The sequence below is a fragment of the Balaenoptera physalus genome (genome assembly GCF_965194825.1).
Source record: "Balaenoptera physalus genome assembly, chromosome: 11".
Classification (NCBI taxonomy): domain Eukaryota; kingdom Metazoa; phylum Chordata; class Mammalia; order Artiodactyla; family Balaenopteridae; genus Balaenoptera; species Balaenoptera physalus.
In genome coordinates, this window is record NC_138896.1 from 38823355 (window position 1) to 38836091 (window position 12737).

General features: G+C 40.1%; 1 protein-coding gene across 5 annotated transcripts in view; it reads right to left on the reverse strand.

Moving 5' to 3' along the window:
• Positions 1 to 12737, reverse strand: part of MAPK14 (mitogen-activated protein kinase 14) — a 69784-nt gene that overhangs the window by 5039 nt on the left and 52008 nt on the right. For 3 of the 5 annotated variants that reach the window (XM_082412680.1, XM_082412682.1, XM_082412678.1), the window contains exons 9-10: positions 9669 to 9748; positions 3196 to 3274 (exon numbers count right to left, since the gene is read on the reverse strand). In XM_082412680.1, the coding sequence (XP_082268806.1) occupies positions 3196 to 3274; positions 9669 to 9748 (159 nt within the window). Of the gene's footprint in view, positions 1 to 3195; positions 3275 to 5772; positions 5853 to 9668; positions 9749 to 12737 lie in introns of all 5 variants that reach the window. The other 2 variants (XM_082412681.1, XM_082412679.1) reach the window with 1 other exon arrangement.

Consider the following 12737-nt stretch of genomic DNA (forward strand, 5'->3'; position numbering starts at 1 on the left):
GGTGGCACTTGGGAGGACAAATAATGACATCTCAACAGTTATCACTTTGGTGTAACAAAGGCATTTGAGGCTTTGCAAATTATTGATGTCTCCTTAAATGTGGAAGGGGGCAGGGATGGGTAGTGAAGGGGAGGACTGTTTCCTGAAGAGATCCATGCTGCATACACTGGAGGATGAAAAAGACCCCTGTCCTGCAGCCTCAATTCCAGAGTAATCCAAAGGAGAAATGTGGGTTTCAGAGGAATACAGGAACAAAGTGAATATTTATGTGTCAAGTTCATAAGTTTACACTTTAAAGCATTGGGAAAATTGCCTAGATATATGTTCTTCTTCTCTACTTAGAAAAAATAACCTTATCAGGTGTTGTTTGGGTCATATGATGAGTCTTTGCCACCCCCAGGGTAAAAAGAACCATGTCCTTATAACCAATACTTTGATAAAAAATAAGATCAAGGTTAAGAAAAAGATTCCTCTAAGATCTTGACAGATACAAATACACACACTCCATCAAAGGGCAATTTAAGTTTTACTTCATGTTTTGAGGATAATGGTGAAACATGAAGTCAGTAATGGACAAAATAGAGCTGTCAATATTTACACTGTTAGTATATTCCTTCTTGGTTAATATGCTGGGCACAAGTTCCTGGTCAGTAACACCATGTTCTGCCTGCAAGAAGAGACTCTTTATATGAGATCACTGGGCAGTGGACAGATAGGTCTGTTTAAATTTTGAGAACTGCAGTGCTGAGCAGCAGATGGCTCAAGCCTCCTTCAACTCACTAGCAGCCTGCAGTACTAAGTGGTATCCAGTTCTTTTGAATGCTTAAATGTCGTGATTCCAGAGAAGGGGGACACCTATCAGGATAGATGTGACCCAAATAAGCTGCTGGGACACACACATATTCCCCTTTCCTCGGAAAAATGAATTAACAAATCTCTTTGAGTCAGCCATCAGGAAGTCAAACAGTGAGCACTGCCATGTCTAAAACGTGAGCTGATATGATGAAAAAACTCATAACAGAATGACAGACAGGGAAGCGACCAGCACACAGCATAATTTCCCAACATCCTACAGTACTTAACAACTCAAAGAGAGCGTCTCACAGACCCTTGAACTAGATAACACAGTATAAACAAATCATACAAAGCCAATCAGAGCATACCAGGGCAGATGCAAACCCAAGCCAACCCCAGCAGAGTTCTGTATACCCCTGATGAGTTTGTGGATTTATTCTTAGATATGAGAGTGATCCAGCTGAGATCTGACATACTCTCCATCTCCAAGGCCGACAGGGACTCATCTATAGCTGCCTAACACTTCAAAGAGTGTGAGCATCTCTGCTATTGTAAGAATTATCACAGTAACACTAAACTGCTCTCAAACAATCACCGTGGATGAAGTACTTAAAAAAGTAAAGCCACTTAGCCTTCACTCCAACTTCTAAAGAGGCTGTCATGGGTGTCAGCTCTCAGAAGGATAAAACTAAACCTGAAGCCCGGCTGCTGGGACCCTTAAGCAGAGGGATGACCAAAACTGAGATTTAAAAACATACTACTAAGTGACTTCCCTGGTGGCGCAGTGGTTAAGAAGAATCTGCCTGCCAATGCAGGGGACACGGGTTCGAGCCCTGGCCCGGGAAGATCCCACATGCTGCGGAGCAACTAAGCCCATGCACCACAACTACTGAGCCTGTGCTCTAGAGCCCATGAGCTGCAACTACTGAGCCCGTGTGCCACAACTACTGAAGCCTGCATGCCTAGAGCCCGTGCTCTGCAACAAGAGAAGCCACCACAATGAGAAGCCCATGCACTGCAACAAAGAGTAGCCCCCGCTCGCCGCAACTAGAGAAAGCACGCACGCAGCAACGAAGACCCAACACAGCCAAAAATAAATAAATAAATAAAATTTAAAAACAACAACAACAAAACATACTATTAAGATACAATCTTCAGAAAAGTAAGAAGGTTGATTGTACTATTATCACAGCATTGCTCCCCTCCTGTCATAGGGAGGTCCTGGTCTGATTTTTCTGTGTCTGTCATTAAATAGCACTGTCCCCTGTCTTCTCCTAGAGTCAGGGAATTAGAGACTGAGGCAATAACACTTTTGGGGACCAAAAAAGTACACATCAGCCCCTGGTTTTAAGGAACAAAGCAACTCTTTATTTTGGCCAAGGCAGTACACATCCTGCAGCTGCCACTGTTACGTCCCTTTGCCAAAGATCCTGGAAGTGATGGTGGCAGGAAGGAATATGGAGCCATTCCTTAAAGTCTGCGGTGGCAAATTAGCTTTGCAAAGAGAGAATGGTTAAGTCTCTAAGGGCAAAAGGAGAAGAGGGGGAGGGAAAAGTACATGAGGACGACGGGACCTGTAGGTAGAGAAGGGCACACTGCAGGAAGCGCCTGGGTGGGTCTACTAACCACCATCTGTGCTTCGGCTGTTTTCTCCCTCAGTGAGGGACACTGCAAAACAACAGCAGTGGGCTTCCCTGGTGGTGCAGTGGTTAAGAATCCGCCTGCCAATGCAGGGGACATGGGTTCGAGCCCTGGTCCGGGAAGATCCCACATGCCGCGGAGCAACTAAGCCCGTGCGCCACAACTACTGAGCCCAAGCGCCACAACTACTGAGGCTGCATGCCGCAACTACTGAAGCCCGCGGGCCTAGAGCTCATGCTCCACAACAAGAGAGGCCACCGCAATGAGAAGCCTGCACTCTGCAACGAAGAGCAGCCCCCGCTCGCTGCAACTAGAGAAAGCCCGCGTGCAGCAACAAAGACCCAACGCAGCCAAAATAAATACAATAAATACACAAATAAATTAAAAAAAAAAAAAAACCCAACAGCAGTGGTGAACGACTCACAGGCTTTTCTCTGTTCCTTTCTTCCTGTATCCCTCAATCTGTTCTCCTAGCATTCCCATTACTTTCTCTCCTTTCTTCACTGTCCCAGCCTATTTCCCCCATCAAATTCTGTGATCATATAAATATATAAGCATGTCATGAGACTGAAAAAAAAAAAAAACCTGACAATACAAACACGGATAATAAATGGCATTATTTACCTCCTTCCAAGATTTAATTAATGGTACGATATTTAGTCAAAAGGAAAAACTCTTCTTCAAATCCCTAACTTATATCATAACCAATATTGAATATATTGATATTGAATCCATTAGATGAGGATATGGTCAACTTACCCAAGGGATTGGCACCGATAAATACATTTGCAAAGTTCATCTTTGGCATCTGGGTCAAAGACTGAATGTAGTTTCTTGCCTGTAAAACAGAGGGTTTTCAAAATGGCTTTGTTCAGTATTGTTGCTGCTCTCAAAGAGTCTGGGTCGTGTCAAAGAACGAGTGTTAACTGACAGGGTCTGCTAGCTTCAGTGTTTATGAATGTCACTGACATTCTTTAAATACTTCTCTCTTACTGCCATCCTAACCTCCTTATTTACGATCAGCACCTTTATTTACTCCTGCTATCTCTCACAGTTAAATTTCAAGTGAACAAAAATGCGAACCAATTAAGTTCCCTTTCATTAGCATTCTGGTCACAGGATCAGAAGGTTAAAAAGATATCTAAGAAGTAGACCTTTCTGAGACAGCCTTCCTAAAAAAGCTGCAGTTGGCATAGGGATTGGTATTCCCAAAGAAAGTCTAGGATCAACTGTCTTTTGATGGTGCTGATCTCAGCAGGTACTCTTAGTATATGAAAAGGATATCAGTATTAAGCCTTGCTAACAAAATATTCATGGTGACAAGAAAGTAAACGTAAGCATTATATATATTATTCTAAGAGGTTCAAACACATTTTAAAAATACTAAACCAATTTAACAAGAGTAATAAAGAATCGTGGATAAGTTACACAGCCTAGGCAGAAATCCTTCCCCTACCACCTGTAAGATACATCTTCTTGGGCAAGTCTTAACTAGCATATCAATTACCTCATCTGTAAAATATTTGTATTACTATTAGATATTAGTATTTGGCTTGCCTATACCATATGGTTATTGTGATACTCAAGCAAGATAAAACTCATGAGAGCTTCCAACTAAAATTTTGACACACAAAAAATTTATATACCAATATAGGTTTTATAAGTTTGATCCTTGGGGTGGGACAGGCCTGAGTTTGAATCTTGACTTTACCACTTTGGGTAAATTACTTATTCTCTTTAAGTCTTGAGTTCTTCATCTATAAAACAGGGTTAATAACAGTGCCTACCTCACAGGGCTGGAGCGAGGACTAGCGATAACAAAGCAGTACCTCCTTAGCGTGGTACTTGGTTCAGAGGGAGAGCTCAAATAAACATTAGCTGCTATCACTGTCGCCTTTAGAAAGGAAAGCCTGACAATTTCTGGACTTCATTCTAAGGAACTTAAGGTGCTAAATACTTTCAAGGACTGACAGCTCTAATCAAGGCAAAACCAAACACTGGTCTTGAGAATAATCATATAAACACAAATGTAACTCATAAATGCGTGCTTCAGATATTAGGTATTAAAGTAAGTTTACGACCTTCCCTGTTTCAAAGAATAAATCCCACTATCAGTCCATCTGAGTAGCTGAGGTAAAACTTCTTTAAAGGTATGCATGTATAGTTATGTATGTACGTATATACACACACATACAAGGTTAGAAATGGTTCTAGCTGCTAGGGCAACTTCACCTTTTTAAAATTTATATATATATATAAATTATATCTATAATATTAACACATATAATACAATATTATATTAGTTTCAGGTATATAACAGTGATTCAAATTTTTATAGATTATATTCCATTTAGAGTTATTTATAAAATATTGGCTATATTTCCTGTGCTGTATAACCTATCCTTGTAGCTTATTTATTTTATACATAGTAGTTTGTACCTCTTAATAACTTCACATTCTTAGTCATTGTATGCAGAGCAAGCAGGAGAGGCCCACTTTGAAAAGCAGCTGAGAATCTTTCTGATTTGAAAAGAAAGCTCTAGGAATTGAATTATTGACATGCCTGTTATCCCTTCCTACTTGAGCATGTAGATAAAAGAATGAATGGAAAACAGAGTTAAGAGACCTGTCTCATGCAGAGAACAATCTTCCCTATAATAAGATAAATAAAAAGACTACCTGAATAAAGCTGTGTTGCCAACCTGATTCCCAAAAAGATTAAGGGCACCTTAGAAAGAAGTGCCCCAATCATCTCTGATGATAAAACCAGTTAGATTAAGTAGTTAAGCACTGGTAAAAAAGGCACCTAACCCTATCTAAGTGTTCATAATTTATTTATATTATTTGCATATTTTCTTTTAAATATAGTACTTACTAGCATTAGACATTTTATAGGTTTGTTTTTTCTTTTTAAATGAAGACTCTTCCTTCGGTCATTAAAAAAATGGATGAATAGGAAAGGATGTTAATGGCCTTCAGTTAATACACCTCCAGCTGAAAATCATTAGATGGTAGCATACCCTGACTGTAGGCATAGAATCCTAGGAAAACACCAACTTCCTCTTGAGCACTAAATTCATAAAACTCAAATATAAAAGTAACATCATTTTCTAAGTACAAGCCTGTAAATTATATTCTCAGTTCACAGGATTGGGTGACGTTTTATCCCAAATGTCAACATTCTGTAATAGCACATAGGCAGTCTTTGCCTTAGTAGCCCTCAAGGCACATGCAAGCATTCAGTGACATTGAAAACTGTGTTGGTTATACAGTGGCAATAAAATGAGAATGTGGCCCTCTGAATTAGATATCCTTGCACAGTCTATTTGTTCTCACCTCATGGCTTGGCATCCTGTTAATGAGATAAGCAGGGGGAGTCCCCGTCAGACGCATAATCTGCTGAAGCTGGTTAATATCTTAGATGCCTAGTCAAGGGCATTGTTAAGCATACAGTGCGAAAAATAACTTTCAACTCAAGTTTTAAAAAAAGGCCAAAAAGCCACCCCCAAACAAACAAATAGCCTACTTCCACCCATCCCACCCACCCCAGGCCAGAGCCCAAGGCTGCATATGAAATCATGCTTCTGTGAATGGCATGAGAGTTAGTAGGCACGTAGCCAGTGACCGGCCATGTGGAGAAGAAAAACTTTCTTTTGGTTTTAGCATCATCTTTAACATTAAATATTTAGGCTCCCTGGAAAGAGACTGCCCCTTGGATCCAGGATGCCAGCCAGAGAACTGTTTTCAAGTACTGATGGCCAAAACGTGTTTGCTTGTGGGGTAAATGGAGAGGATTCAGAAAATTTTGACTCAACTTTGGATATAATAAAATGTCCAACATATCCATTTAAGGTAGAGGTTAAATTTTTGTGGCACAGGTTTAGGTGATTCTCTAAAATACCACCCCTCCTAAGGTAAGACCAAGGTGGTATGTGGGTTGATAAGCAGTACCAAGTTTCAAAGACAGTAGTTAGTGATACATTTAAAATACATGCCACAAACACACAATGGTAAGTGACAGGGAGATGGGGGGAAAGTTAGAAGCTAATGGCAGAGACAAAACAGAAGTCACAAGCTGCTGACAGTATTACAGCATGCCACAATGATTTCTCCCACAAGTCTCTTTAACAGGTGAACAGACTGACTTTTGCTTAACAAACATCCTGGAGGAAGTTGGCAAAACACTCTGCAAGTATCTGACAAAGGCAGAACTATGAGGCCTTCCAAATGTATGCGCACGTAGGTAAGTTGTACTCTAAACTTCTCTCATTTAGCTGTCCCATCAATTTTAACACAAACACTACAAGAATTGTTAGTTTATCATGTGTTGCTTATTAAAGTAGAGTGATGGGATTTTTAAAATCCTCAGCACAATAAAAGCCTTTTCATATTCCCTTTGCTGTTATCTATTAATTCTCTCCTTCTGTTGTAGCATCATTTTCAGTAAGTACCCGAATCAAGTAATTTCACTTATTTGTGGCTTCCCTCAATGATTTTTCCACTTTAGCTCATCCTCTGAACACAGATTCCCTAGTGGTCAGATTACTACAAACACATGTTCAAGGCTGGCTATTAGGAAAGAGCTGGGGCCATGAGCTCCAACCTGCCGTTCATGCTCCCTGGCCCAAAGATGGAAGCCAGCAAATTCAAAAGGTGGTATGAAGTTCTTTTAACATTCTCAATAAAGTTTAGATTTACCTCTAAATAAATTACATAACAAACTACTTTGCATGCCAAGAGAAAGAACAAAAGGGGGTCAATAAGTAAACCAGCAATAGGAATACCAGCTGGGTTTTAAATGTTAAAATCTTGTCACCTTTCTCTTCTTTCTTGTGAATAATAACTTGGCCTGCACATTTTCTGTTTTGTTTTTTTTTTTGTCTCCTTTAGTCAAAGAGGTTATTATATCCCCTTTTTGTCGGGAAGTTAGGAAGAAAATATTTCCAGAGAAAAATGTGAGAGTGAGTCAGTGAAAGGGCTTTTGCTTTCTTAATATGATTTTTTTTTTTTTTGTCCTTTCACTGATTACTATAGGTATTGGGTCACCAACAAAAAAAATTCTCTCTCCTTACATCCATCGTGACCCATTTATCCCCTTTCTCATGGCACATGCTAACTTGTTCTCAGTCAGCCCATCTATTACTGCACTCTCTTACTCAGAATGTCCTATTATTTATTGACTGAATTCCATCAATCAGTAAATAATGGCATCACTTCTTCACTACTTTTCAGGAGTAACGAAAATAGCTATTGGCTTTCTCTGTTTACTACATTCCTCCACTAATGAATTTTTCTTTTCACTTTGAAAAGCTTTAAACCATTTTACTCACCTGGCTTTGTTATTTATGTATCATGTGTTCCACAAATCATGTGCTTCTAAGATAAACTAGTACTTGAGCAGTATCACTAACATCAAATTAATCTTGTCTACCCTTTTCAATGTTTAAATTACTTTTATGCACTAGCCATAACTATGCAGGAGAAAAAAAACACCATTTTCTTATTTCTATACTCAATACAATATTACTTAAGTTCTGTATTCTGATACTCAATTTTATTATGCCCAACTCTATACTAGAGCTGTTGAAATGTACGATGTGCCCTATATCACATAAGATAAAGACATTTCATTATTAGGTCAGGCACTTAGTGTTGTTTCTTTCTTTAAAAAAAAAAAGATGGATTAATGACAGGTAAACATGATCATTTTACCCACACTTTTTCTTTTAGAAATTCTTGTGACTAACAGCACACACCTATAGGGCAGGTGGCTGAGGGTGGGCTAGAAGACTGAGAAAGAGCTGCTAGTGGCCACCCCCAGAGAGGGAATGCATTTGCTATCTCAGTCTCATAAGCACTATTCATTAATAAACCAAGTTCCTCCCCAATCCCACTCCCTTGCCCCATGTCCTCTCTATTAGCCAATCTTTCTAAGCAAATGCATTTAAGACAAAAAAGCATCATCCCATATCTTCTTTGATTCACTCCAACCCAGCTTTCTGCATTTCATAGAGCAAAAGAAAACACTCCTTCAGGCTGACACTGTGGTTGATAACTCTGACAATGACTTTCAAAACAGTGTGCAATCGTGAGATTAAAGTTTAGAACACATTATCAGAACATCTGGGATGTAGGCTCAGCTCTGCCAAGTGACTCAGTGCATGACTTGGGCAAGTCACAGTCTTTCTGTGCTTTTGCTTCCTCATCTTAAATGAAACAAATTAAAAGCCTGCCTCTGGCTACCCAGCAGTCTTTCCAATTGGGCAAAGGGACCCCTTCAGTCAGAAACGCTCGGAGGAGAATACAGAAAGGCACCACTGGAACTTGGCTCCACAGCTCTTTTTCCCATTTATCCAAGTGCCTGGCAGCAGACAGAAGGGAAAGGGGAGAAAGACTGGGCTTTCATGATTTCCCTCACGCCTTTGGCCCAAGAAAATGACCAACAGCAGGAAATGAGAGCCAAAGTAAGCCAGAGTCACATTCCCATGGCTTCTCTCTAAATGCCTGCTTAGAAGCAGGAAGGCATTAGCTCCAAAGCTTTTTCTCAGGTTACTCAAACTTATAATTACAAAGGCAGGCTGTGGGAGAAGGATTTACAACCCTACTCCTGTGGATCTGAGGTGTGAGGAGTGGGGCTGTTACCTCTAATGGTCTGGAGACTGGGTAGAGAGGGACCCCTGTGGGGAACAGACACCTTACACAAGATGTGCGAGTTGTCTATTCTAAAATAATAAAAAGAAAGTAACTTCTGGAAAAGGGCAAGAGAGTGCAGACAACGCACATTTCATTCTTTTAGTGATAAAGCTAGACTAATACATGGTGAGGCTCATGCTCTGAGGATAAACACTAACCAAAAAGTGAAAGGAGCCCTTGCGTGTATGTGAAACTCTGAGAAAGATGAAGTCAGGGCTGGAGAATGGAGACAACAAATTTTCCATTAATCTCTTGGAATGGATTAGAATCTCAAATCTCATTTACTGGCATACTACTGCCCAATACAAGCTCCTATGCTCTACTATTACATACCCAGATAGAGAGAAAACAAAACACGCTCATGCATGTGAGCAGGCAGGTAGGTACACACACACACACACACACCCTTCATCTCGGAAGTCGGCACACAAAGGGCATATGTGCTTACAAACATACCCGGGTCAAAGTACAGACTGACAGAAGGGAAGTGGCAGAGGCTCCCAACAGGGCAGATTATTACAATCAAAGCATCAACTCACAGACTCTGAGGAGATTTTCTTCAAAAGCTCAGCCCCTGGGGTTCCAACGAGTCTTAAAATGAGCTTCAACTGATCAATATCTAATGGTGGACTATAAAGGAAAATGTTGGGACAAAATAAAAATGAAAAACAAACAACAAACAAAACGAAACAAACAAAACACCCCAATAACAAAAATTAAAAACCCCAAACCAAGCCAGAATGGTGAGTTCATCTAGGTCACGCCTTCTGCGGGGCGGCCACTTCAAGTAGGGCAGGCTCCTCCTGTACAGAGACTCAAAATGCGACCACACACATATCCAACTTATATTCATTTTGTGCTTCTGTCAACATCCCCTATCAGTAAAGTGAAGCGACTATAGCTGGGTACTTAGATGCCAAAGACAGCATGTGAAAGCACAAAAGCATCACTCAGTCCATATGCTCAGCTCACACCTACCTCCTTACCTTCCACCAAAGCACCAGCAGCCAGTCAAGCGAAGAGCACTGGTCAGCAGAAGGCCACAGAGAAGAAAGAAGCAGAGAGCATAGGAGCTAGGGATGTACAAGCCTACCTGTGAATATTCCCCTAAGGCTTGATCTAAGGAGTCTGTAATACGACAGGGGCCTGGGAAGCTCCCGGGGCCTAACCACTTGAGATGTCCTCCAGAAAACCTCTCTGTCCACACTGACTATGCTAAGCAGAGAACTGTGAGCGATAGTCGCCAGCAGAGGGCCCCACCACCTCACTGGATCTGCACAGCCTTCTGGAGCACCGTAACAACATAGAACATATGAGGCTTCAACTTTATAAATGTATTAACAAACCTCACGCATCCCCAGAGCTCTAAATAATAGGCTACAATGCCCAGATCTTTATTGTGGCAGCCAACTCTTCTATGCATATTCACTATGTATGTACATGTACTGACCAGAAGACAGAAATTTTCCATATGTTCTTACTGCTTTTAGCCTTGCCTAAAAAGCTAAAAGGAGAGAAAAAAAATATTATAAAATAGCTTTCAATATTCTCTATGAAAATTTGAATAGCTTATCCATGTCTATATTGACATTCAGAGGGAAAAGGAGGAGAGGATGACTATCTTCTGATTCCTGTCAAAAAAAAACCTGGCAGATTTCTTGCATGATTAGATCCTTCTCAACTTCAGGTGTCAGCTTGAACTTCACCTGCTCAGAGAGGCTTCCCCCAACGCTCTATGGAAGAAGCACTGCCCTCCCTGTTATTCTCCATCTCAGCACAGTGCTTGATAACGTCACAGTGCTCGTCACAATCTATAATTGCTTCCTTTGCTTATTGTCTGTCACCTCTACTGATCTATGAGGAGAGGGGCTGCTCTGCCTGTTCACCACTTATCCCCAGTGCTTAGCCTAACATCTGCTACATGGTGGGCACTCAAAATATTTAAGAAGGTACAGCAGGATGGAGAGGAGAGAAAATGCAAGAAACTATTTCTGTTTATGATTATACATATGAAGGCAGTACAGTGTAACTTAAAAATAATGGCCTCTGCAAGCCATAGTTGCCTGAGTTACAGGAATTGGTTACGCAATAATATCCTGCCCTATTCTCTTTTTTTCTCCAGATATGAAATTGGCTTAAACACAACAAAATTCTAGACAGGAGTCAGCAAACCCCATCTGCTGCCTGTTTTGAAAATAAAGTTGTATTGGAACACAGCCATGCTCATTGTTTATGTATTGTCTATGGCTGCTTTCAACTTACACAGCAGAATTGAGTGGTTACAACAGAAACCGTATGGTTCCCAAAGCCTAAAATATTTACTATGTGGCCCTTTAAGAAAAGGTTTGCAGAACCCCATTGTAGACTCAAACAATTTATGTTCTATACAAAATAAATTAAAAGCAAGTCCACTCACAGAAGTTACTTCTGAATTAAGAATAATAGAGAATAACACTGTAAATCAACTATACTCCAATATAAAATAAAAATTTAAAAATTTAAAAAAGAATAGTAGAAAATTTTGCCTCTGCAAATGGCAAAAATCAATGTGTTCTGGAGGCTAAAATTTCAATACTGATTTCTTAATTCAAAGTGTTGTCAAGAAAACAATTTTAAAGCATACATTAATGGGGACGGAGCAGGCAGTGGGGACAGATACCATCTTGCTCTAAAATAATCAAATTAACTGTATTACAACAGAATTTAGTATAGGATCCTCTTTGCTCATTTGAAATGATTCAGTTTACGAAAATTTAGTTCCCTCACATTCTTAAGGAACAAATTTAACGGGGTAGCTATCGCACAAGATAAAGTATATCACATATGAGAAAAAAAACTGGACTACTTAAATTCTCAAACAGGTAGTTTTACAAAAAATGCATCAAAACTAATCTCTAGAAATAATACTAGTGAGATTGGCACTCTTAAATAAAAGACTTCTGACTACTGAAAATGAGAATCAAGTTTTATACTCCCTCTGAGGAAGACTCTGGGCAGTTTCTCAAGTGTCTTAAACTTCACCCCAACATACCTGAAAAGTATGCCACTTCCACTGGTCACAGTGGTTATGACAACAATGACTTGGGGGACCCCATGTCGTTCTCCTGCCTCAGCCAGTATTTAACAACCTCAGGCCTGAAGAATAAAACCCCAATTCCTCAGCCTCAAATTCACGGCCTTCCCTGATTTGGCATCAAGACTCTTTTCTGACTCTCCCTCAAACTATTATTCCTTAATGCACTCAATGCTTCAACTCACACCAAATATTCCAGGCACTTTTAAGCTTCCAACTTCTTATTTCTCCAAGTCATAAACAGGAATACCCTCCATTCTCCCCTCCTACAAAACCTTTTCTTTCCCTATTTACTCTTCAAAGTCCTGCTCAAACAAGAACTCTGCCATGAAGTCTTCCTGGATATCCTGAGTTTGAATTAATTTCTGCTTCTTCTCAGTAACTTATTTATACCTCTATTATAGTATTCTTATCACTCCGCCTTGTTTTATAAGCAGAGAGCAGATATTTGTTCAAGTGACTCCTATAACTCACTTTCTGCTGAGTATGATCATTCTGGTTTGGAGGACAGGTACCATCTTACCTCCACCACTTT